We start from the raw sequence: 26731 nt of genomic DNA on the forward strand, positions 1-26731 counted from the left end.
GTTTGTGGTCCCTCAGAGAGCACGGCAAAAGTAGGCCCACTCAAGCTGCTCTCTCTCTGTCAGTACTCCCCATTCCATCCTTTGCAATAACATCTCCGCGGACATTTTCTAGAGAGTCTGCGTGGAAGGGTCCCATCTCTTGCCTCCTTAACCCCATGAATTAATTTCCCTGGGAAAAGCAGCCTGAGAGCTAAACATCTGTACTTGTTTTTTGAGTAGCTTAGGCTGTTGCTCAGCCATCTCCAAGTTACTGTTGTTAGAGCTGTTACTGAACAGCTCCTCCCTTGGACATGCATCTCTTTGATTCAGCTACATTAATATGATGGACAAATACTGATGCATTGTGTTCTTTATGTGCCACCCCAGCCTATATTAGCTTTGCTTCCAAGACTGTACTCATAGCTCATTTCTGATTCATATATCGTGTATATTTGATGCAGGATGGTGGTTTTTTTTTTCCTTTATGTGTCTTGAAATAAGCAGAGAGTGAGTAAGCACAGAGGTGTAGCCCAGTCTTGAGAATGAATACAGATAGGGCTCTGGCTCGTGCTTTTAGGCACCCACCATGTTAGCATGTAATATTGCACATAGCACGTTCTGGTTCCTTAACACCACTCATGTATGACTAAACCTCTAAGGCACAGGAAAATCCACTTTACACTTCCAGGGCAGTAGAGTGGTGGGACAGCCATCCACCTCTCCTTTCCAAATCAGAAAAAGAATCACATCAAAACAAGGACAGTGTGTGAGACATTTTACGTGAAACTAGTACTGAGTGATCCAGGAGTGACAAGAGGAAGTGGAGCAGGGGTGAATTTATGAGGCTTTCCCTGCCATAATTTTTAGTTTGGCTCACAGCTGTCATTGTTTCTGACCAACCTTCCTCCGCAGCCTTGTTCACTTCACAACAGCATGAAACCCTATCTCCTCCTCTTTGCTAATTCCTGAATGTCCTGCCTGGGAGAATAATTCTGCAGCCTTTTTCATTCCCACCATTACACTGCTGGCACAACCCATAGACTCCTCACCCCTTTGTACCTGTCACATTCAGGCTGTTGATATGTTTTGTCTTTGAAGTAATTTCCAAATTCTCACCTCCCCTTTCCATACTCATCCTCCAAACCACATTCTCTTTGTGGACTGCAGAAACCTCTAGTCACAGCAGTTTATCCCTTGTATCAGATTGTTTGCTGTGTTAGTAGTCTCACTTGTTTATTTTTTCTTCAGGGACACTGATCTATGAATATTATCTACAAGGGCTACTTTGTAATGGTTTGTTTCCTCTCCTTAAGGAAAAGATACTGCATGGGAGTATTTATTCTGGCATGTCCCAGACACCATCTTACAAATTGAATGCTAGATTGTGGCTGGCTCAGCCCTGTCACATACCATTTGCTATGTCACTCATACTATTTCCCAGCCTGCCTTGGGCAAGGAGATGGGCATGGGGCTTTGTATTTTTGTCTCTCACTTATTCTTCTCTCTTATCCGTGTGTTTGTTTTCATCCTTCAGGCAATTTCAGGCGCCTGAGGCAACTGATCCAGCAGCTCTTGTGCCATTACAACCGTCCACTTGAAACAGAGAGTGCCGCCCAGGTTAGGGATACAGGCAGCCTAGTAGTACTCTGAAGAGGGAAGGGAATGCAATGGAAATAGAACCTACTACTCAGAGCCATTCAGCATTTGGCCAAAGCACGGACACGCTTATGGTCCTGAACTCTGACAGCATCAGTGGGGGACTCTCTCCAAGGAGAAGGGATGTGATTATTGTAAAGGAATGTGCATCTTCCTAAAGAGCCATCTGTGCTCAGGTGTCAAGGCTACCATCATGACTGAGTGTGGGCATCTTTTTCTCATTGAATACCTTAACGCTATTTTGGCTAACCTGGAATAAAGTGCAGTTCTATTCCATTTGGTGAACAGTTTTGGCCCGATAAAAATGAAAAAATGCTTTTGCCTTGTGCCATGTTAGATGCCCTTGGGTATCTCATATATCTGCACAGGGTTGGTGGGTATCATCCAGAGCCTATGGGAGACCCATCCATTCTAGGGCAGTGGTTGGACCCCATGTGGGGTATCTGAAAACATCTAAAGCAGTACTAGATGACCATGTTTAGGCACCTGAATTGCTCCACCAGCATTCCATAGTCAATCTTCATTGGCAAGGGAAGCACAGCAAGTACAGAGTACACCTTATAATGTATGAGCATAAAGAAAATCTAAACACTCAGAAATATACTATTTGGAACAAAAAGGGGGCCACATGGGGTGAGGAGGCTGTGCAAATTTTTCCTTTCTGTACTCTGTGAAACTGTGGGTTCTTCATCTGTCCTGAACAGTGTTTTCTCCTACAGGAGCCGGTGGAAGTCGTTGACACAATGAGGCCAGAAGAGGTAAGACCGGGTGTAGAAAGGGAGTGGGGTTAATTGATGCTTCTTTTGCCCATTTCCTGTCACTTGCAATACTTCCTGAACTCCGACAACCTCAGTGATTGCCACATAAAGCCATAGCTAAAGCCATTTTCTTCTTAGAGTTGCACAGTGGGCAAGTCTCACCCAATAACAGAAGAGATTGTTCTGCTAGATGTGCTGAGTAAGGCTCTGACTAACCTGATCTAGCTTTGAAGTCAGCCTTGCTGCGAGCAGGGTTTTGGACTAGAGACCTCCACAGGTAACCCCCCACCTAAATCTGTGGGTCTATATTCCTTCATTTTTTACACAAAGGAACTATTATCTTGCAATGACAAGGCGAAGATGCACTCAGAAAGGAAAGCTAAGATGTTCACTCCCTCTTTAAGCAGGAAGGAGCAAAACCTCACCTTCTCAGAAAACCTCTGAGGTACTGGAATTACTCTGTTTCCATAGGGACTTGGCATCTGGCAAAGAAGGGATGGGAAACCTGAGGGGTGTGATATAATGGGCAAGATGAATGGTCTACATAGGAAGGAAGAAGCATTAACAGGAGAATGGGACTAGCTTGGGTACACAAGACAGTAACACTGCTGATTACTGTAAGAGTGATTCCTCTTCTTTCCTGTGTCAGATAGATGCTTGGGAACAGGAGGAGCTGAACAAGAATGTGTGCTTTGACAGCTGCCGCATAGACCCTTCCCCTTTCCAACTGGTGGAGAGAACTTCCCTGCACAAGGTGGGTGCAGATGTCTCTCTGAGGCATACATTTTTTCTCTACCCTATCTATCATTGCAAGTCTAGTCTATGACTTATTTCTTCTCCTTGTCTTCACCTACAACCACTCTCACCAGCTACTTCCACATCCAGCTACAGAAGTCGGTTTGTTCCTATAACCTTCTGCATGTACCTCCAATCTCCTGCAATATGAAAGGCCACATGATAATAAGTCTGAGTGCATTTATTAAAATAGCTTTTGGACACCACATAGGATTTTCCAGCTACTACATTAACAGAAGTATTGTATGCCTTGCTGCTGGGGGCATTACACTGAGATTTACACCCTGCTTTGTCAGTGTGCAGCACTGGAATGAGTACTCGTGGATTTCTCAGGGTGTTTCTGTCAGGGTGTAGAGTCTGCCTCAGTGCATGAGAAGAGTTGCTTGAAACCACCCTGTATCACAGGCTCTTCATTGAACTGAAGCACAAGGAAAGAGGAAGCTGGATCATACAACTTCTAGGGTTAGCACAGGATGACTGTGGATAAAAGCAATCATTTTATAACAGGAGTAAGAGAGGACTGGGCTTTCACTCAATGGAAAGGGAAAGCAGTCTACTGAAGCAAAAGTGCACAGTGCATGTTTTTATCAATATTCATTTAATGTGAACGGTCAGCATATGCCTTGCACAAAATTAATTAATTACTGTTATCAAAGGGGTAGGATCTCAGCCTTGAGCAAAATAAGAACAGGTTAGCATATATTTAAGATGACTTTGGTGTTTTCTAAAGGGCTGGCTGAAGTAATCTGAAAACGACTAACATTTATCTTTGAGAATATAGGGGTTACAAGAAATTATACCTGAAGACTGCAAATGGGGGAAATTTCATACCTCTTGTAAAAAAGAGCAAATGAGAAACTCTGAAATAACACACAAGTCAACTTAACTTGGATGCACAAAAAATGCAGGAATAAATAATCAAACTGTCTGAGGTATGCATAGTTAGAGCTAAATGTACGACTACTGACAATGGCAAGAATATCACAGCTTATCATAATCAAATTGTATTTAACCAGTCTGATTTTCTTTTACATTAGGGTAAAATGTCTTGTTCCTGAGAAATGAGATTTTTCCTAGTTTACACTTGAACATGACATTCAATATCTCATGTGATGTTAAAAAAATGGCAAACACCAGCTGTGAAAGAATGACTTCATGTGAGGCCACAGGTAAAGTCCAGCTAGAGCTCAGCTTAAAGAACTTGGAGGTTAGAAATACCCCACAGATGAGCACTGAGAATGCTGATAGTTTTAGAAAGCCTGATCTATGAAGAACAGCAAAATAATGGGGTATATTTAGGCTGAAGAAAAGAAGACTGATAGCAGTCTTCTGATATCTGTCCTTTTAAGAAGGCTTTGTAAGAGAAAGGGAATAACTTGTTCTCAGTTGCTGCTAGATAAGCAGCAACAAGCTTAAGTTCTAACAGGAAACATTCTGGAACAAAAAAAAAGAAATCTTCTAGTGTTAAGGAAAGCACTGGAATAAATAACCTAAGAAGGTTCTGACTTTGCATATTACTATATGATAGTTTAATTTCCAGCACCAAAATGAAATAGGATCTGCATAAGTCCCCAAATACACAGGGTGTTGCATGTGAATCTCTGTTTGCCAGATGCAGGATGGGAGTGACCTTGAGAATGTGCTCTCCATCATCAACACACTCCCAAGTATGGCTGCACAGCAGAAGGACCAAAGGGTAGTATTTGCTAGCTACAGAAGGGGAAGGGAAGAGGTAGTTTCTCACTGGGATGACTGCAGACTTGTGCACCTTTGTGATTCCCATTTCTAAATCCCAAGTCCCAGCTCTAGCAACAAGTATCACGTTACCAGTTTCCAAAGTCCCTGACGTGGTCTTTTGTGGTTTTGCTCATAGACGCATACATTGTTCTCATTACTGGGCCTCAGCCATGCCTACGTAACCAGTATGGGGAAGCTGAGGGGAGTGTTGGCTTTGGAAGAGGTAAGTACAGATCCTTTCATCTCCTCCTAATCAACTGCAAATGTCCTGTGGATCATTGCAATAACTTACAGGTGTTGGAGGATCCAGCTGGGAATATATATAACTGCGATAGCTACATTTTCAATCCAGTATTGAATTCTGAGTCAACCCTTTGGAAGCCATGTAGAGGAATGGATGACTGTATCTCAGAGGAGGCAGCAGGTGTTGTTTACAGGGATGTTAGATGGTTCGTCCTTTTCATGAACGTAGGGCTCTTAACTGAGCGGCTATTACTGTCTCTGAAAGTGGTGTCGAATTTGTTATTTACCCTGGAATGAAAAATTACATGACCAGTGTAAAAGATGATCTCCACAGGCCCCAGAGGTAGAGCTGTGAGTCTCTCTGTTTGTGATCCCTTTACCCTGGAGAGTAGATGAACTTCTGCTGGGTAGGGCTGGGTCAGCCTCCTTTTCATCCATTTTTTCTGAACTTTTTCTCTTCTCATAGCTTCAGAAGGCAATAGAGGGCTCCACACGCTCTGGGGTTCGCCTCCGCCCGCCCCTTGCCAGTTTCCGTGATACCAACCGGAATTCCATCAGCAGTGAGAAGGTCAGCCAGGCCACTCAGGTGTGGAGCCGGCAGGACAACTGCAAGGTGGCAGCACAGCAAGCAGCGGACTTGGGCACAGAGAGCCCACTGCCTCCCTGCTCGCACTCCCCCCAGCCCTCACACTTGCATGAAGAGGGGGAAGTCCTGTGCTCCACTTATGCCACTGATACTGAGTTGGAAGAGATGGAGCTGACAGGGCCAGTTGCTGAAAACATCTCAGACATCCTCAAGGACATAAGCCTACGTTCCACTGACCTGGATGAGGATGAAGATGAGGATGAGGATGTCCCCTTATAGCTGGTGTGAGAGGAGTAGTCCATCACACTTCCGTTGAGCCAGTCTTCTTGTGTTTGCTCCTCAAAGAGAAGCTTTTGGATGTTCTCTGCAATCCCCACAGAGGATTGATTCAGCTGGGAGAAGGGGCATCGGACTGACCCTTTCTTCTGCTGCTTTCTTTCTGTGCAAAGACTGTTAGGCTGTTGGACTATACAGGTGTGTGCAGGAGTCAGATGTGGACTGCAAGGTGGCTAAGGGCAGGCTCATAATGCTTAGGCTTCTGCCTAAGCAGTAACATGGCAGAAGGGATTGTAACAGGACATGAATACTGCTGGACACAGTCAGGACGCTCTGGGTCAGTCTGTCACGTGGAAAGTGGAGAAGGAGCAGCTCTTCTCATTCTCCATTGGTGTCATCCTTCTAGTCACACCTGGTCTGCATGCACCAGTGTAAACACAGCCAGACCTCCAGCCTAGAAGCATATTGCTGCTTCTGGCTACAATCCCATCCATGTTGCTGCAACTCCTTTTCATTAGCTCTTATCTTGCATCCCCCCCCAAACATTCCCATGTAGAACATTTTTTCTCTTTGTCTATTTTTACTCTGGGATTTTCCTGGATGGGGGTGCAGTTAGGAGCTTCTCCTCTGTTCTTTAGCTGAGCCATGCCCTAAAAACAGGTGGGAGGAAAATATTTGGTCTATGTCTCATGTCTTGAATTCAGCCAGGGCTCTAAGAAAAGCACTGGAAGGGAGGAAAGCCTCTCTGTTTTCCCATCATCTCTGGAATTTTTAAATAGAATGGGAAAATCTTAAGTGGGGGCATCCTCAGTGTTGGAGGGAGAGGAGTAAAACAGCATGTATGCACCTATATTTCAAGTGCTTGTGTTTGTCCCTAAATCACTGTTCACAATTTTTACAAAATTATAGTCTTAAAAAATAACAACTCAAAAAAAAAAAAAATGGAGTGTTAGCAGGCTGCCAAGAAATACAGCAGAGGGAAGCCACATTTTCTACACTTTGTAAACAGGCTTCTCTCTGAAAACTCCTGCTCTCTCTCCTGATAATTCTACCCTGCCTACTTTCCACATATTTCTGCATACCTCAGATCTGAGAATTCCAGTTCTCACTTTTGCCAGCTTGTCTCTGTTGTGACTAACAGCAGAGACCTCAACCCTTGTCTGCAGCATCCCTCTCTATTCCAGTTCTAAATCTGGAGCAGATCTTGATCTGTATCTTGCAAAAAGATGTCTTGTCAGTTCATGTCACGCATGCAAAACCTTAGCATCCAAAGATAAGATGCTGCTTTGTTTAACTCACTGTCCTTGTGAGGTTTTCTCAGTAAATAGGCAAAATCAAATTCTGTGTATTCTGCAGCTTTCCTCTAACATTCTACATCTTTTTCTATCATATTTTTGATCCAAGCAGCGTATTGGATGTGTTTCCACTTATCAGCAACAGAGAAGAAATCCAGGCTCTGAGAATATGTTCTTGGGGGTATTCTCCTGCATGTTAGGCCACATCCACCTTCTTCATATTAGTAAAGCATTATCTAACTTAGAGTGACCAGTTTCACCTTAACAGGTGAAAGTTAATAAAAATCCATAAGCTGTCTCAGGAGCAAGTAAAAAATATGGTTACCTCTAACCCAGTCTCCCCAGGAAAATTCCCTCCTGGCTTTAATTCCAAGGATTGACCTTGCACCAATTCCTCTCTGATGATGCTCATGGGTGGGGGAGTCTGTGACAAGCTTATAGTAGAGGGAAATCTCCCCAGCTAGTCTCTTGAAGAGGGGGAGATGTATTTTTGTTGTCTGGAACAGACAGCCCACCAGCTCTGTATTGTCTTTGACACGTGATCCCCCTCTATAAGCTAACTGGGGACAGCCTTTCCCTGCCAAAGTGATCTTCAGTCCTCCGAGGGTCATCCTGTCCTTGTGAGAAGACAGTGGTGATCTGAGGGCAAGTCTCTTGCGCATACCAGCTGCTTTCCTCCACCAGAGGGTTGTGGCACATTTCTGGCTGCCAGGCATTAGCACACAGCCTCCCTGCTACCTTTGTGTCACCTTCCCCTGCCTGCAGAGAAGAGGCAAAACAACGGCTATTTTAGTGGTCCTTTAAATAAGCAGGGGACAAGAAAGGACATTCCTTTTAAAAACCCATAAATGTGCGGTGAGTGGCAACACTCTGAGACCAAATCTGATCTGGGGGTCCACACACCCTCAGGAAGGACAAGATTCTCCAAGTCAGCCCCAGCCTTATTACTGGCAAGTACAGACTTACATTTTGCAGCTTAGCCAAACGCTTGCACCGAGACAGATGAGACAAGGAGAAACTTTGAGGCTGGAGTCAATACACCTCCCCCTCCTCTCTCCCAAATACAGATATATGTTCTGCTCCAGTCCCACAGTTCTCCTACGGTGTGTTACAGAAGAACTGGTATCTGACTGCCTGAGAAAGCAGATGGAGCCTAATCAAAGCCAGAGAGTGTGTGAGTCATGACAGACAGATTGCGAGCTGGGGGAGATGAAGCTGGAACAAAAATGATGCACATGGAGAGGCTTGGGGAGCTCAGATTAAGACACAAGCTAACCTGGAAAGTTTTTTAAGGTTTGTCACCTGGGGGGTACAAGAGGACACACATGTGTTCCCACACATGCACACACACGTATCTCTCCATTCCTATTGCCTTTAGCTGTCCCAGAGTTACCATGAGGAACAGGACTGCTCTCTGTGGGGAAGCACAAAGGTGGGTGTTACTGCTGCTCTTTGGAGGCATTAGTCAAGATCCATTCCAGGTATGCCCCCACCCTTTGAGCAGAAGCAGCATTCACCTGCACCATTTTCTCACTTGGGAAAAAGTACGTATACATGAATGTGTACAGGGAGGCAGGAGGGGACAAAAACATACTGCAAAGATGGTTTGCAATGGCTGAAGATGTTTCCACTTCCATTTTACCAATAAAATTTTCACTGAGCTGATGCTAAGTACTTTAGTAGGTTTGAAATGTGGAGTAACACTGAACCTTTGTCAAGAGAACTCTAAGCTTGCACCCCCTCAAAGTTTAAACTTGAAACCTTTGTCCAGCAAACAAAGTCACACTGACCTGTCACTCTAAAACCTGCATCTCTCATCCTATCCAAGTAGCACAAACTTGGCTACCTACACACAAAAATAATTTTTCCCCAACCCAAAATATCCCCAGAATTTGTATCAGCACTGAGGCCTTCACATTCAGCTAGAAAGTCAAATCTCAGATCTGCCCCCAAAAATGCAAGCACAAGCCTTGAGAAACAAGAAGCTCTGAGGCTGTTTTGAACCACAGAAGCTTGCTTTTCTCCTAAATAGCATGTGCAGTTGCTTAGAATCATTGTTTTGGGCAGAGATTCATGTCACACCAAGCTTGTCACTACCACTCAAAGCACTAAAATAGAGCTGATCTTGTTCAGCATTTTCAACTCCAAGCACCTGCTGAACTACATTTGGTACCCAACATAAAAGGAAATACTCTGAGAAGAACATGATAGTGAAAAATCTCCATCAGAGCAGAAAATTTTGGGAAAACACCAACACCAACACCAACAACAAAAACCCTAAAAAAAAATCCTTTGACCTTGTATCTTCAAGATAAATGTAATCTTAATCTCAACTAATTGCCAGTTTACCGATATTCAGTTAATGAAGGGAAGAAGTTATCCATTAAATTTTAATCTAGCAAAAAGTTGAACTCTTCCTTTTACATAGCATTTCAATATGAAAGCAGAAGTCTTGTTTTTAAACTTACCAATATAAAGAAGTGAAAAAATAAGGAAGACTTAAGATTGACAAGACAACAGATAGGGCTTTGGGTAGTTATGACAAGGCTAAGAGACTTGGTCATGATTCAGATGAAGGAGAAAACACATGGAGATGGACTACTGGACAACCAGAAGAATTTGCCTGGACAATGTAACTTTTTTTGGTTGGCAAATTATTTCAGACTAAAAAAAAATCTAGTTTGCTAACCCCACAGACAAAACCAGTTGGTACAAGCAGGAATAGAGAGACAGACAGAATCAAGAGTTCATAAAAAATAACTCCCCCCCCCAGTTATGCAAACACTGCATAGAAGTGTGTGTTGTGTGGCCAAAGAGTACAAGACAGGGCAATAACCAGCTGAGGAAGTAAAGATCCCTCTTTGCCAAATTAGTCCAATCCCAGGAAGGGTATAATTAAAAACACACTATTAAAAATACTGTCACAACAAGCACTAAGTTGTTCATGGCCACGTAAGCAAGGATCTGGGCACAGCTCTCTTAACAATTTAATCAACACTGAAGACCCATAATTAATACTTCCGCACAAAAGCCATGCCTGAGCATTAGTATTCTCAAATACAGAAAAACTTTTTTTTATCTTAAGCCATGTGATGCAAAACTTTTTAAGGCTTTATTTATGGGAGACAAGCTTAAACTGGTCCTGACAGTAAACCGCAGGCTCTCATTGTGTGCACCCCCCCATACTGTACAGACAACCCTGTGCAAGTGTACTCACACACACACAAACATGACCGTTTTCAAATCAGGGGTGTGCAATAGTAGATAGCTCTGCAATTGGGTTGCCTGTGCTTTGAGCCACATCTCCCCCTCCCTCAGCTTGCTTCAAGTCAGTAAGTCCTGATGAGGCCTCACAGGGCTAAAGACACTACTGTGGACACTGCTGGGATTAGTGTGCCAGCTAAATGAAGCCAGTCTCAGCCAAACCTGTTACTAGTTCAAGCACTGGCCTTTCAAATGCTCACAACCCAGCAGTTTTGGTGTGCTGCCTGTGCAAACATCTTGTGCTCTGTAGTAAAACCAGTTACTGAAATGCATCTATCCAACTTGAAGGATTGCACCTGATATGGAAGACAAAGTATGTTGAGGAAAAGTCCAGTAGCAAATTCACAAAGGAAACAATGTAGAGAAATGAAAACATGAATTGCCTGCTTTATATGAACAACAATCTAAAAGCTGCTAATATCTGGCTATTTACTGAATAGCTACTTACTTAGTTTGAAGAACAAAAGGTAAAAATACAAGACTACTAAGATATGTTCAGAATTAGTCACACAAACTCAAGTGAGAAGCTTTTCAGTTTTTCCACACAGAAACAAGTGCAAAAGACAGTAATGGAAGGTTTATGAGGAATACATTTGCCAAAAAATACTCATCTGCTTTTTTCTCCCCCTCAAACTTCTATAATGCACTTAAGCAAATGGGCTGTGAAAAGAAATGGGAGCTGTGAGATGGTTGGATTATGACCAAACATGTCACAAAATCTTATGCTTAAATCAAATTTGCAGTTTCTCTGGCACAGAAGATACGAACTGTCTGAGGGACTGTACAGAAAATACCCTTGCAGCTGGCAAAGTGCAGAGCCAGTGAGGTGTGCAGCAAGAATGGTCTTATGCCCTTTTTATTTACTGTTTTCATTAATGACTTGAAAAAGGAAGTAACATATGTTGCATAGCTTGTAAGACAGTAACATGAGAGAAACATATGGTAGATTTGCCATCTAGTCTAAACAGAGAAATAAGCAGAAAGTGGAGATCAGAGTGGGGCAGATACCACAGAATGAGGTTCATGTTGAGGCTAAGCAGCTAAATCCAGAGGAGATGTACTTAACTGGGGGATAAATCTAGACTAGTATGATGGTAGAAGAGTTCTGTTAGGTGAAGCACTCAGCAGCTGGACACCATCTTTGTAGCATAATGTAAAATTAAGAAAAAAAGACATTTTTCCTGTGCAGAGATACAACTTCCAGGCTCAGAGACATGTTGTTTTCCCAGGGACTCAAGCCTTAAACTTGTGTGGAATAACTGATTTCATTTGACACACACTGTTTCAAAAAAAATAGTGATAATTTAGAGGCCAGTTGGCAAAAAAACAAACAAACAAACAAACAAAACAGGAGCGGGTACTAGGGGACTTAAAGGATTGACAAAAAAAAACCCCAAAACCTAAAGGAGTTAAATATGCATGTCTTCTGTAAGTCACAATTAATTATATGAACATAATTATGCAGACATACATACCAAGGGGTGAGTGGGAGGGAATCTATTCAGAAGCAAAGGCAGGTAAACTGGAAGGAAGCAGATTAACTTCAAATAGAACACAGAAAGCAAAGACTAGCTAAATAGCCCTGATTGTGAAATATACTATGCCTTAAGCAGGGCAAGTGACACTGCTTAGCCCCTGTAAGAACCCGTGGAAAAGTGCAAGTAAGTATCTTCACAAGGAAATAGGTATCTTTTATGTCTAGAACTTAAAATTCTCATATGGTAAACAAAGCGCTACTGGATCTGGCCTAATGTCCTAAATCAGAAGCAGATGATACAACAATGTTGGAAGTGCAGAGATGCTCCTTTCCCTCTGGGTCAACCAATTCCCCAACCTGCTATGAGGACAGCAGGCTGAGAAGCACCGATTTAAAACTGAAATGTGAAACCAGAATCTTGCTACCCAGTGTCAGTGCCTTTTACAACCCCAGCATTAGACTCCTCTTTGTGTCCTAATCTGCTGATGTGAAACTTTTGTCCGACTCCGTACCAGATGTGTCTGCATGTCACCAATACCAGGACAAGACTTATATGTATCATCCGGAAAATGCTGTTTCAGTGGAACAGGAAAACTCACTCTACACTAAACTAGAGGGTCCCATCGATGTGATGCTGTCTATCATCAAATCTGCTACAAGGGCCTGGGATTTGTGTCATGGTAGCCACAGGCACACACAAGATTTTAGCCCTGTATTATTTTAGCCCCATGTGATGTTCTTATCTTCTTAATGAGAAATAATGTATCATATATTTCCTACTCTGGGATGCTTCTCCAAGCCACCATGGATCCTTTTCAATGTCCTCCATCACACTATCTCATTGAGACCCACACCCTCTTCCTAGGATCCTCCTTCCTCAGACGCAACTCCCCTGGAACCGGTCCCACAGAAATAAAACACTTCCACCAGCCAGGACGGCAAGACCACATTCTGTTTAATAACAACTCCATAAAGGACTGTACATGCTATTTTGAGCTACCTCCCTTCCTTTACTGTGGTTGCTGCCACATACAGGCATGGAGGTGTATAGTGCCATATAGTTTCCTAAGTCTATATGTAGTGTGTGTACATGTATGCATGTGGTTGTACATGTATGTATTTATATATAGCTTTGTAGAAGTGTTATCTCATAAGTCACATTATCAAAACATGCGAAGTATATCCAACAAAAATTTTCAGGCAAACATGTTTTGGAGCTGGAAGACCAAAGGCAAATCAGACTCATTTTAGTTATTAAGGGCTAGTGTGGGACAAGGTAAGGATGAAAGCTTTCAAAAGTGGGTCCCTTTCCCTTTTTGTTTTACTTCCATTCAGTACTTTCCCCCCAAACATCAATGCACCTCTGCAAACACTAGCTTGAAAGAATACATATAATCACCATGCAGCCTCCCCCTACAGAAAATGTGTACAGGCTTGGGGGAAGCTCTTTAAAATTGCTTTGCGGCAACCTCTGTTGTCCCATACACTTATACTAAAGCAGTTTCAGATACTGAGAATACAACATATGAAGACCCAAGCCTTTAATTACTTTTAAACATGCTTCAGGAATCCATTCCGCATGCCACCCCTGAGACTCCCATCCACCCTTGTACCTCCCAGATCCTCAGCCTGTACACCCTCCCCTATCTGAAAAGAGCTGAAACAAGGTAAATCCTGTTCCCTGTAAAATTACTTTTGAGTCCCTATTTTATAGTGTAGGGATTCCCAGAGACCTCCGATCATGCACAACATCCACAAATCAGAGAAGAAAAATTGAAGCCAAACAAGAATATATACCTGCAAAAGAGCTTTTGGCTTGCTACATTGCTGACACATGCAGTATCTGAAAAGAAGGGAAGTCCGCCTGTACTTGCTTCATGGGAGCTTGGAAGAACTCTGGAAGAGGGTTCTTAACCTTTTGACCTCCAACTCATGACTGGATTTCCATGCCCAATGAAAATGAATCCAGAAGGCCAGTGAATTTGGACTAGAGGTCTTTATCTTATTAGAAGTAAATCGTGGTGTACGGTCTTGTCTCCATAATGGAGAAAAGCCTGTTCAGATGTTTTTGTCTTGCTAGCATGGACATTTGATCCCTTATGGGAAAGCAAAAACAAGACTAGGTTTCAGAGGGCATTTAAAATGTCCCCAGTCAAAGGAGATGAGGAAGATCCTCAGTGGCATTCTTTCCACAGAACACTGTCAACCCCTCTCTTCCTAGAAGACAGCAGCTACTACTCATCAGTTGGTAAGTCCCGCCCATGGCAGGGAGGTTGGAACTAGATGATCTGTAAGGTCCCTTCCAACCCAAACCATTCTATGATTCTATACTATCTGCACTGAGAACATTCTTGAACAGGTCTCTACAGTTTTAGTAAACATACTCTTTCTCAGAGAGTCCTGGCCTGACTAAATTTTTCCTCTTCCAACAATGTGTATCTGCACTGGAAAAATATATCACATATTTTCTTTTGCGCAGACCAACACTGACAATCATAGAGCTGCTCTTGATTTCCAAGGAAAAGATAACACTTTGCTCTGCCTATGCTGGGGAAAAATGTTGGTGCAAGGATGCAAATGGACCCTAATGTTCTAAGTGCAGGTCTTCCATGTCCATTTGTTAACAAAATAACAATTTGTCTTCATCCCTACCCCAGTCAATTCATGAAGCTGGCTATGCTGCTGGGACATCATAGTGTCCCCAACAGTCTTGCCCAGGCTCCATGACGCGTTCTGAGACAGAGAGACATTGGTCTGGCACCAATGTCCAGCTGTTCTCTTCTGCTCCTGTGCAGGTTCACTACTACTTAGCCTGGGAAAAGCCTATGATACAAAAGAGGCACCTGACGTTGACTTTACAGCTTGCATTCATATTTGAGACTGTGCTTTAATGACTGTAGGCTGTGCTACACAAACATTTAGTTCTAATAGGCACTACTTTACTCACATTTTTCCTGTTTATTTTTCCTTTTCCTGAGCCATGGCATAGAAATCCTTCCCTGTAAGATTGCTACAGGGGAGGGGAATCAAAGATGAAACTGCTACTTATTTATATTTTACTAGATGTAAGGGCACCAGCTGCTGATAATCTCTGTATTAGAATGGATTTTTTTTTCTTTCCTTTCTTTTCCTTTTTCTTTTGGAAAAGGTCAAACAGTTAGTTTAAGGGAAATGCCAGATTGTTTAGAGTTGTCTGAACAAGGAACATGGGAAATTCCATCTGGGAGAAATTAGAAGGAAGAGCTTAGACTATGCCAACGTTGCTCTGCTCTCCACCACATTTAGAGGTGGATTTATTTTAGTTTGTTTCTTTTTCTAGGCAATTACCAATAAAACAGTTAAGGCAACCTGAGCTAAATTTAGATATTTTGGGCTTCCAATGAGAACAGAACTCACATTAACTTCATTTGGACGATGGCTAAGTTCTCATTTGGTGTATTTCTTACACGATTCCCCTGAAGAATTAAGCATATTGTGAACTGTTTTTTGAAGATGATGAAAAAGAAGCCAGTAGGTGCCCAAATTCAGGGAGGTCTCTTTCCTATCACTCTGTCTTACAGAAAAAAGTGTGGCTTGGACTAAGGAGTACCATAAGCTGCACCAATCCTGGAGCTACAGCTTGCGTAGCAATTCTATACTTGAGCCCATTTTGCCTGGAGTCTGCCATGAAGCTTCCTACCTGTGTTGTGTAAACATAAGCCTTCAAGCTTTTCTTGATCTTTTTCCCAAGCCTTTCTCTCAATGTCTTTCCCTCTCTGGCTAGACTTCTCCTTGCTGTTGCACAGAGCAACAATGTGTTGCATAGTTGTCCACAAGCCTGTACTGTTGCACGCTACCTTGCCTCACCACCATACCTCATACCTCTGTCAAATGAAGAGAACAGTTTCCTTCTCTCCAATTCTCTTCTCTGGGCCTACAACTAATACTGGTTAGTTGTTGTTGTACACAGTACATCACGCACAGACTCTGCCTAGGTGTGAAGTGCCATTCTGGATCTTACACTAGATTGGAACTGGCTTAAAGACAGGGATAAACCTCACCTCCAACAGCTGTGCTTCACTCCTGCACAAGGCTTTGCCTCTTGCAATTACAGGAGAAGAATTATCAGTATCCTTAGTTGCGGTGGAGTGTAATCACTGAGTGCATACGAGATTTGTGCATGTTAATTTTATTAATTTCATGCGTATATCAAGTTACTCATCTCCTCCTGCCCGATTAGAAGGAGCCTGTGGAAGGGGAGGGAATAATGAGGGAAATAACAGGGCATTAAGTAACAAAAACCAAATCAGGTAAGAGCATACTAGAAATTCTAAGGAAAACACTAGGGCAGGAAGGGGGGAATATATCCTCCCTGGTACCCCAGCTGGGTTTATTCTTCTCAGACAGATAAATCAGCTTAAGCCAATTTAAGTTGCACCTCCAACCAAAGAAGTATTCTTCAACATGACCATCTGCACGTTTCACCAGCCCTGAGTGATGCGTGCCTCACCAAGTGAAACAATACAAGGAGCTGATCCCACTGAAACCGTTATTTTGATAGGGGACTGGATTAGTTTTCAATGGGGTCAGTCCCCAAGCAGCCAAATGAGTGTTAGCACTGGTGCTTCTTAGGCAGTGGAAGTATACAGCTGGTGGTCACGGAAGGAAGGAGGCATGACAGCTCCTTTTACCAGCTTAGACTCATAATGAAGATGCCATTTCAAAGTGCACTTTCACAGTTTCCCTAACCTGATACAAAGGCCAGCTGCTGAGAATAGTGCTCTCTCTGCTCACAGCTGTTCCCTCTTCACTTTTATAGTCAGGTAAAAGTGCACGGGTTTGCTGTGGGGTCAGCAGTGCATCAGCATCTGCACAAGGATTGTGGGACATGAGCACAGTCAGGGCAGAGGGCTGCCTCCTTCACAGCAGCTCACCATTTGATCAGCTTAGAGGTACGGTTCAACTGTGTTCTCTGCTGCAAGCCTATCATGAAAGGTGATTAGTTAAAGTTTTTAAGCGGGAAAAGGAAGTGGGTGACTTGTCAGCAGCTTCCCAGAAGATGATGGTTTAGAGGCACAGAAACTGAAAGAACCAGGTTGACTTCTCCATCCCAGAGTCTGAGGTAATGGAGTTGAAGACAACCCACAAGGCTTGTAAAGAAAGCTTAGGATTTATATAAAAGAAAAACTTATGAAATAGTGTAACTGATCAGATACGAGCAATCATGGGAAAAGGACCAAGAGAGAATTTTCTTGCAGTGGCATCTGAGATCTTTTTCAACCAGGCTCACTTGTGTTTAAACTTTCATTCATGTTCAGCACAGTAACTTCAACAAGTTGCTGTTGAAGACAAAGTCTGCGGGAGGGGTGGGGGGGGGAAGATGGGAATCTTCTACCTCAGCTGCTTCAAGAACATCCAAAATTTTTATGTAGTGCAGCTCTGCTCTACGAAGGGTTTGTGTAAATGAACAGCAGGGCTCAGTTTCTTAGTAACTGTACATCAGGGATACTGAGCTTACCTTTCCTTCTTATTTTCAGCCTCACAAATTCAGTTTGAGCTCTGAGTATTTGGCTGGACTCTCTCCAGTCATCCCTCCTCACCAGGATAAAGGAACTGCAGGCCAAATTTTGCTCACAGAGCACCTGTGCCGTCCATATGCTTAAATAGGTGTAGCTATATAATAACAGCTTTTCTGGGAAATGTATAGAAGGTTCTAGGTCCCTCTTTCTGATATTGAATACACACAAGCAGCAGGCCTTTTGCATAAGAAAAGGCCAGGTTATACAAACCATTTTCCATTTTCAGAGATTCAAACTGCCTTTCCAGTTCAGCTCAGGATGCTCACTCAGGTCACAAGTGTTGATGGGCAGACCTGCTCTCTCCAGTCAAGCTCCTGGCAACTGTAGAGGCAGATACATTTCTCTTTTGGATTGTGGAGAGGTCATGGAAATTAGCCTTTTTCTTTTTTTCAGAAAAAGGATGACATTTTATTATTCACAGAAAGTCAAGACCTTTATGAAAAAGTTTTATAGAATTTAGTAAGCTTGAAAGTTTATATAGAGCGTAGTCTTCAAACCAGTCAGAATTCACAGAGAATGAGAGTCTATCTACAGATTTCTAGAGATCTGGCTATGGAATTATACAGCAGGGTATAATTCTCTATCCCATTCCACAGAGGTTAGAAAACTCTACAGATAGGTTTTCTTTTCCTATTGAACTCCATAGAATTTTCTATAAGGTCATTTTTTTTCACACTTTTTCCCGTGTAGATAATTCCTTGTCACTGCCTTGCATGGAGATAATGTACATCTTTTAGACATCGATCAGACATCTTAGTAAATGTATCACATGTCCACATTAAAAGAAAAAGAAGCCCTGGACAAGCTGACCCACTTGTCCCAATCCTGTAAACAACACAGAGGGATCATTCGAAGCTACGCTGAAAGTTACCGTAAACATCCAGATTAGTCCTGGAGAGGCACGTGGGAACAAAATGGATTGGAGAAAAAAGCAACAAGCCACCCAAATCTTCTCCCACAAAGGAACATAACCAACCATTTTTGTTTCCCTGAAGGCTTTTTTAAAAAAGAAATAAGAAAAGGTTAACACTTACTCATTAGTCATCTGCTGAGGTACTCTTGGCATTTGTCCCGTCTCCCTGTTCTGGCTAGTGTGATTTCCTAGGCCCTGCTCCGTGGCTAGACCCAAACAAGTTCAGGACAATAAGCTAGCACTGGCCCTGCAAGAACTGTAGGAGATCATCTTTATCAAGCGCTCCTGCTCAGGGGAGGTTAGCACCTGAATGTGTAAACATCTTTAAAGAGATATTGAAAGGTCATCATTCAGGAGAAGAGCTACCTCCTTAGAGAGATGTAAGCAAGCCCAAGCAAATGGGTAAAAAAAAAGTGGTCACAAAAACTTTTATCTCTTACCTACACCAAATTACCAGTCTTACTTAAATATCCCAAAGGTCTTTCCTTTAGAGGTGCAATGGAGAGGGAAGACAGATCCGCTTGAAGTGGACTTGGCTGGAAAGACTTGGGCGTTCATAGAGGAGACCCTCTTCATGCAGCTGCCTGTGCAAGTGGGAGAAAGCTGAGTGGGGTAAAGTTCTACCTGAGAGTCCCATTCGTACTTTTCCTAATTCCAGGACATCATCTGCTTTGCTTGCCAGGAGCTGTCTGAACTCTGACACTTGATGATATTACTTCATTCACATTTTATTCTCCTCAGATACTCTTCCCTGCAAATATGCTGGGTCTAAACCTGAATCAGGAAAGAAGCATGTATCACTCTCCTGTCATCCAAAAAATACACCAAGCCTGAAGAGGAGGCAGAGACAAATGCATCATGAATTAAACAGAGTAGATATGAGTCAGAGTAAGTGAGAAAGAGTTGCCCCTGGGACAGTATGGCAGTGCCCAGGCAAATTCCTTTCTCTAGCTCATCAGATGTAGCATCTGATCTAAACCAATGCTTTGCTGATGCTTCCTTGCAAGAGGTATTGCAATTAAAACTCAGCACTTGGGTAATCTCTGCTGGTTCTGTTCAGCCCTCTAGCAAAATCGATAGCCTTGTACAATTTTTTCTTTTGCTTTTGCTCCCATTTATTTTCTGGTGAGAGCTTGAGAGGAGACAGTTAGTTCAATTTCCTTTCAAAACCCCTCCCCGCCAAAAGGAGGTCTGTAGAAACATGGCGAGGAATTGCAAGAGACTGAATTCCCCCTAGTCAATGAACCATATATTTTTAACAAAAAAAAAAAAAAATAGAACCCATACAAATAGGGAAAACTACTGAAATCAGCTTTCTCCACTCCTAAAAAAGAGATGGGAGGGAAAAAGAAACAGACCAAGTACTGAGCATTATTTACATTGCTTGGGGGTAGGAAAACAAAAGAAGAAAATATAGGCAGGAAGAAGAAATAAATAGGAGGAGAAAAATTCCTCTCACCCCTTTTCCTCCAGCTACATTTGGCACTGCAGAAGGAGTGGCAGAAATGGGAAAGGAGCAGTATTTCTGTTAAGTGATGACTGGAGCCTTTCCCACTATTAACTGCTTTGTTAGGAACACTTTCCCAGCAATATAAAAAGGTAAAAAAAAAAGCAAAAACTGAAAAGTCCGATGTAAACTGGATATCTGTGATCTCATAGCTGTACACACGGTTCCTGGATCTGCTGCCTACTCTCTGGGTCTCCCCATACTGCTGGCAAGGGAAAAGACAGAAGGATATAGCAGCAGCACCAGAGATGGACATGTTCTCAAGCCCCCTGCAAGAGTCAGCTTTTTATGACTGTCTCTGTAGCTGAAAATGTCCTTTCCACTGGCATCCAGTGCCCAATGCCAAAAGGACACACCACTCTTGCCAGCTCCTGGGAAGGTAGAAATGTCAAAGAGAGAAACAAATAAATGAAAGATTAGAAAGAGACCAAAGCATGAATATCTGAGAGCAGCATTAGATTTGTATCTGCATCCATTCTTCCATGCCACAGTAGAGCCATGCCCACAGAGACACACCATCTGTACTGCAGCACAGCCCATGCCCACAGAGTGCAGTTTGTATCCATCGAGCCTACAATTTCATATCAAGGTGCTATTGAGGATCTGGTTACACAGCAAATCTTTCATCTCAGTACAGTCTGTATCAAATACAGCCTTATCCTCTGTATAAGCCACAATCACAACACTAGTGCAATCTATATTTGTAAAGCCATATCTTCATTTTAAACCAGTTTATATTCATATATTCTATCAAAGGGGACCATGTCCACAGAGCAACATCCATTCTGCCACGATGGATTCTAGCCACATAGCCACTCCCTATACCAAGCCTGTCTCATCAGCCATATCCCCAGTACCAGAAGAGTTTGTATCCACAGCCAAGACTTTGCATTAAAAAGATTTAGAAATGATTTACCAATCCAGATCTCTCCAAGCACCTCACATGTGTTGCCCAGAGCAATGAAAATCAAAAATAGGTGTCCATGGTGGAGGGGAAGAAGAGGTCTTCATGTGTCAATCGCTTTGAGATTTTCCTCTTGTTTAAAAAAATAATTAAATGTCAGGAATGGAAGGTGTGTCTGCTCGGAAGTATGGGGAGCTGGAGAGAAGAATCCCTGTCATTTCATTCCTTGCCACCCCTCTATTTGTTCAGCAGTGATAAGAACTTCACAGACAGCATCAGTTGTTTGTTTCTCCCTCTTCCTCATCAAAGGACTGCACCCCAGAGGAGGTGACATCTGAGACTTTGCGGCTCAGTGCAGCATGTTCCATCTCCTCTCGAGGAGACAGTGATTCCAGGTCCCGGCACACTGCATCATCCTCCTCTGGAGAGGGCTTCTTGTTTAGGAGAGGAGCCTTCTCCAGCCGTGGGTTCCCTTCATCCTCAATGTGGTCCTCCATGTATGTGCTGGACTCAGCCCCACCCCCACCCTGAGCAGTCTGCAGGGGCCACACATGGACCAGCCCCGTGCTCTGGATGAAGTTCTGCTCCTGCCGCTGTTGCTGCAGCTGTTGCTGCTGGAGAAGGCTGCTCTGAATCAAAATGCTTTCCTGAAGGTTTGTCTGGGACTCATCAAAATTCTGGCCTAAGTAGGAGCCAGTTGCTGGGGAAGCAATGAGGGACTGGTCACTGGTCTCCCAGGCATCGGATGAACCTAAGCAATACATGCCCTGTGAGACGTAGGAATGAGGCCAGCTGTCATACTGCGTCTGGGCCATATGTTCTGCAAGTAAAGGAGGGAAACAAGACACAGTTAGACACCCTTTCCAGGCCAAGCTGGCTCATTCAGATAGCTTGTGTGCCTGTGCATGGCACTGTACTGTACAGGGTTGATAAATCCTTTAGAGGGGAGGAGGGTGAAGAGAAAAGGCAGCTCTAGGCAACAGACAGATGAACTTGATTATACCCATAATTGACTGCAAGAGGTTGTTCCACAGTTGTGCCCAAAAAAGGCAAAGGAACTGGGCTTTGGAGCCTCCCTGTTAAGATTAGGTTCCTTGGACAGCTCCACAAATAGGTGATGCCTCTGCTAGATCCCAATCCCAAAAATTGAGGCTACAGAATAAAACAGGGTAGAGGGAAAGAGAGCAACATGACAACAAGAGCAGGAAAGGGATGTTTCAAGATTAGCAAGAGGCACTGGAGCTCACCTTGGCTCTCCATTAGCTCCTGATAGTTCTCAGAGTAGTTGCCTGCTGGGTTCTCTTGATTTGAGTTTACACTCACATCCTCACCATCCATGGAGGACCAGGCCATGAGAGTTGCCTCAGAAATAGCAAATTGCTCCATCACTCCTGTGCCAAAGAAGACAGGGAGGGGAAGCAGGGATGTGTGAAAGTCTCCACTTCTCACCACCCTCTTTAACCTCATCTCTTGGTCACACTGTCCTACTCTTCTCCTATCTCAGCAACACCCATCACCCACAGTTGGCCCTCACTCTCTCCACTTTGCATTCCATTGGCAATACTCCAACCACAGTCTCTCATCTCCTTCAGCCATCTGAACCACCCACAGGCTCTCCTGAGTGTGTTTTTCAGGTTCCTGCACTTTGGTCTCTCAGGGATTCTGCTCTAGGACATCCCAACCAATCCAATCCACATGCCAAAAAGTTAGTGCTACCTGCAAGGAACCGGGCCTCCTTTTCACCATCACTCAGGTCTGAATAGGCATCAGCGTCTTTGCGTGCTGTCTCATGCGTGTGCTGCTGCTGCTGGCTGTTACCTTTGCCCCAGCCTTGCCATTCAATCATGTGAGCCACACGGCCTTGGCCCATAGCCGTTGGCTTTGTGACATGGTCCTTCATGCTGCGAGATATCCCTAAGGGGCCAGACATTAGAAAACAAGGAGGGGCTATTACACAGCTCCAGGGTTGTCTGCCATGCTGTTTACTTCTCTTGGAAGTGGAGCTTCTCCCCTCCTTTCCTGACAGGGTTCAGGCCTTGGGTTGGGTGTCTCCCACCTTTCACTGTATCACTCTCCAGGAGAGTTTCTCCATCTTTCCTTGGACTGGCTCTCAGAAGGGGGAAAAAGGGAAACTCCAAATATGAAAAACCATTTCCTTCCTTGCTTAGAATCCATTTAGGACAGAGTTGGGCATGAAGGATGAAGCCTAGAAGTGAACAAACTAAGAAATAGAAAATGGGGTTAAGCCCAAGACTGTTTGAGGGAAAGCAATTGGAGATGTCTAAGCTGGGGTGCATGGTGAGAAGCCAACAGGAGTAAGACAAATCTGGAAAGGGCAACAGCTAAGAGATTTCTGTATCTAGAACCATTGTGATGGAGACTCCTCTAAGGCCTCGAAAATGCAAGAGTCGGAAAGGAGCAGTTGGGAGAGCAACAGGAAGATACAGGAAGAGGCACAAAGGCCTGTAGAGAGAAACTGCCAAGGATAAACCCAAATTTTGAGGACCTCACCAGAGAAAGATGATTTAGCCAAAGCCCCAATCCCATAAGCATTGGAGTTGCGTTTCAGCTTGGGGAGGATGGAGGTCGTATCTTCCATGGAGAGCTGAAAAGAGAGAGAATATGAAGAAATGATATACAGGAAGGAGAAAAGGAAGTCAATTGAAGTGAGAAATCAGTATAAGGACTCCAGAAGGTAGGGGGAAGATGAGGAGCAGAAGCAAGCAACAAGAAAAAAAACAAAAGAAGGGAAGGAAAAATTAGAGCCTATTTAACCATATTGCATCGCAGTGGGACTGAGTGAGGCAAGGTCAGTGGGAGAGGCAGAAGCAGGCTGTGAGAAGCCTCCCTTTGGCTCCTGCCAGTCCTCCATAGACATGCTGCACTGTTCCCAGCTCTTTGTTAGAATGCAAGACATGGCTGATAGACAATTCAGAGAGCTTACAATGGGGAGCTGACAATGTGATAGGCAAGACACAGTAATGCATCATATATGCATCATACTACAGATATTAATTTTTATATGTTACTTTTGGTTTTCATTTCTTCTCATATGGTCTTAATAAAATGAACATAACTGTATCAGTGATGTATCCTGTTTCAAGCACCTTCAACGACCTGTAAACAAATGAGGTCTACAGTTCTGCTTAATTCCCTTTACTCTCTTCTCTATGTTCATCCTCAGTCCCTGAATAACAAGGGCAGGAAAGTATTGGGACAGGCAGCAGTCACAGACTTCATCGCAAAACACAGTCCCTCAAGATGAACGCATCAGGCTTCTTCAGAGATGCCAGGCATTGCGTATGAGGCTTAATTTTCACAAGGGCTAAACAAGCATTGCTTCTGCTCTTCATTTCAACCTCTCTGAAAACCAAGTCCAGCATGTTTCAAACACAAAGATACTCAAAAGTAGTGACCATGACACTGGAAGTTTTAAATCCTGACATGAAGCAAGCATTTGGTCATAGGCACAAACCTCACAAAAGGTGAGAGGAGCAATAACTAGGCAGTCAAATAATTGGAGGCAAAGGAAGGCACTGTAAAGATGTTGAACTGCACATAATCCCAGTCAATTGCCAAAATATGAGAGGTGAGTTTTTCTGGAAACTGAGTGTAAATGCAGCAGCTAAGGCATCCTGTAACTGTGGAGCCAGGGATGTCTGTGTGTAACATGTGAGGTGAAGAAATCAGAAAGCAGGGGGAAGTAAAAAGTGACAGGTGTAGCTGAGAACACAGCCCTTGTTCCATGATGCATTTCCTTTAGTGATAAAGCTGGTTGCAGAATGTCCATCTATGCCCCACTGGTCATTCCTGCCTGGGTGCTACTGTTCAGTATCCACCCATTTGTTTCAAGACAGTCTAGGGGCTGTGCTGTGAGCCACCTCATGGAAACGGTCCAGAGAAGAAAGTAAACTGCAGAAGGTCTCTAACACTACAAGGTTGGAGAGCTATGACATGAAGGCAGGAATGAATGGGAAGGGAAAGAAATTCATGAGCCAGCTTTGATACCAAAGATCCATGGAATTAAGCTGAGAAAGAGCTGCATTATCAAAGAACTCTATGGGTTCAGAATGGGTTGGAAAATGGGAAACTGCAAGTAAGGAAACTGTCTTCTACTACCTTTAAGAAAACGTGACTTTGTGTACCTTGCTTTCAGCTAGGCAGAAGTGCAGTGAGGGAAAACCTGACAAATTTCTTCTAGACAGTTGCTGCATGCACCATAATTTTCCTGCACAATTTGTTTCTCTAACTGAGCTTCAGCAAAAGATCCCAAGCCATAGTGCCACAATGAAAGAGATGTCAGTAGGGCGAGGGTTAGTTAAAAATATAAGTCCCCTTGATATTCAGTGGCCCAAGTGCTTTCAATCCACAGAGAACCAGAAAATGACAGCCATTTAAAAGTTTTGATAGTATCTGAAATTTGAAAATGCTTATACTACCAAAAATGCAGCTTCTTATTCTGCCTTTCCAAGTGTACAAAACTATCAAAGCTAATTTATGTGAACACATTTTTTAAGCCTCCAGAGCAGAAAAAATAGTTTGGTAGCACTAACATGCATTATTCCCTTTTCAGGATGCTGTTTTTGCATTAGTGAAAAAGAAAAAAATAAAATCATATTTTTTCATGGCATAGGTATTAAGAGCAACAAGGAACATGTGTTATTAAAATGTTTGCTTGTTTCTTCTTCCACTTGCTAACTGAAGTTAACTGGTGCTGACCATGTCCCCCAGGGGACATTAAGAATTCTTTTACTTCTGTATGCAACTGAAAATGAGGGATACATTTCTCTCAAATTCCTGGAGAAGATCCAATGATGCTCTAATCAAAGACTACTGATTTTTTAAACATGCTGGGCAGACATCTTTTTTATCTAGCAGTGCCCAGAAATCTCAAAAAGAGACCACATGAAATGACACACAGTTGTCCCAAAGAGGACAAAGCCAATTTATTAGTCACCTGCAGATCTCAATACCTGCCAGACAGCAAAAGACTCAGAGGCAAACAAAAATTCATCACCATCCTCTGAATCTTAGACAATTCCCAGAATTTCAGTGGCACTAAAGACTTTCAGTCATGTTTCCATTCTGGTCTCCACTGTATCCAATGGCAGACAAATCCTGGTCTTCCTATGACTAGAAATTTGAACAGTGGTATGGCACATACTCACATTGATACCATCCCAGGAGAAATCTGTCCGTGTTTGCTAAAGAAAGCAAAGAAGGACATTATGTTAGTGTAACAAACAAGTTGCAAACAGCCATGCATATCTCTAGTAGTTTGCCATAATCAACAGCCACTACTTTATCTGATGTATTAAAAAAACTTGTGTCTTTCAAGCTGGTTTCATTCCCTGCTGTTGATTGTGATGTCTGTAGATATCATGGTGTTTGAAGGTACAACGGTGAATAGGATGATATAGAGAGAGTAAGAGAGAAAAAAACAAACCCCTTTTCATAAGGCTGCCCTTCTAATAGCTCTTTGCTAAATCTTGCAATGCTGGCACCCGTGCGTGGGAGTTGCATCGCTTTGAGGCTAACACAAGGAGGAGCTACACTACCTATATATTTTGAGTATAACACAGCAAGTTACAGAATTGTTTTCTGCTGAAATTATTTTCTTTTGTAGTCTTGCAGTTTGTCCATTCTGACCCACTTTCCCCTTACAAACCAGATCCATTTCCCATATGAGCCATTACAGTACCAATTCATAGCACATTTCCTTCAGCTGGGAGGACTCACATCTCAACATCTTGGTTTTGGGATGTGGACACTCAGGAAAATTT

The 26731-nt window shown here is 43.1% G+C and overlaps 2 protein-coding genes across 5 annotated transcripts in view; one reads left to right on the top strand and one right to left on the bottom strand.

The window, feature by feature from the left end:
- CLCN1 (chloride voltage-gated channel 1) overlaps positions 1-7621 on the top strand; it is a 54328-nt gene extending 46707 nt beyond the window's left edge. Inside the window, exons 20-24 of the mRNA XM_076334771.1 lie at positions 1514-1596; positions 2355-2393; positions 3043-3147; positions 5062-5148; positions 5635-7621. Of these exons, the coding sequence (XP_076190886.1) occupies positions 1514-1596; positions 2355-2393; positions 3043-3147; positions 5062-5148; positions 5635-6033 (713 nt within the window). The 3' untranslated portion in view covers positions 6034-7621. The remainder of the gene's footprint in view (positions 1-1513; positions 1597-2354; positions 2394-3042; positions 3148-5061; positions 5149-5634) is intronic.
- Positions 7622-13003: 5382 nt separating this feature from the next.
- Positions 13004-26731, bottom strand: part of FAM131B (family with sequence similarity 131 member B) — a 56478-nt gene continuing 42750 nt past the window's right edge. For 2 of the 4 annotated variants that reach the window (XM_076346807.1, XM_076346796.1), the window contains exons 3-7: positions 26117-26152; positions 23459-23553; positions 22665-22870; positions 22196-22339; positions 13004-21768 (exon numbers count right to left, since the gene is read on the bottom strand). In XM_076346807.1, coding sequence (XP_076202922.1) covers positions 21224-21768; positions 22196-22339; positions 22665-22870; positions 23459-23553; positions 26117-26152 — 1026 coding nt within the window. In that variant the 3' untranslated portion in view covers positions 13004-21223. The remainder of the gene's footprint in view (positions 21769-22195; positions 22340-22664; positions 22871-23458; positions 23554-26116; positions 26153-26731) is intronic. The other 2 variants (XM_076346804.1, XM_076346816.1) reach the window with 2 other exon arrangements.

Source organism: Aptenodytes patagonicus, chromosome 1 (assembly GCF_965638725.1).
Source record: "Aptenodytes patagonicus chromosome 1, bAptPat1.pri.cur, whole genome shotgun sequence".
Classification (NCBI taxonomy): Eukaryota; Metazoa; Chordata; class Aves; order Sphenisciformes; family Spheniscidae; genus Aptenodytes; species Aptenodytes patagonicus.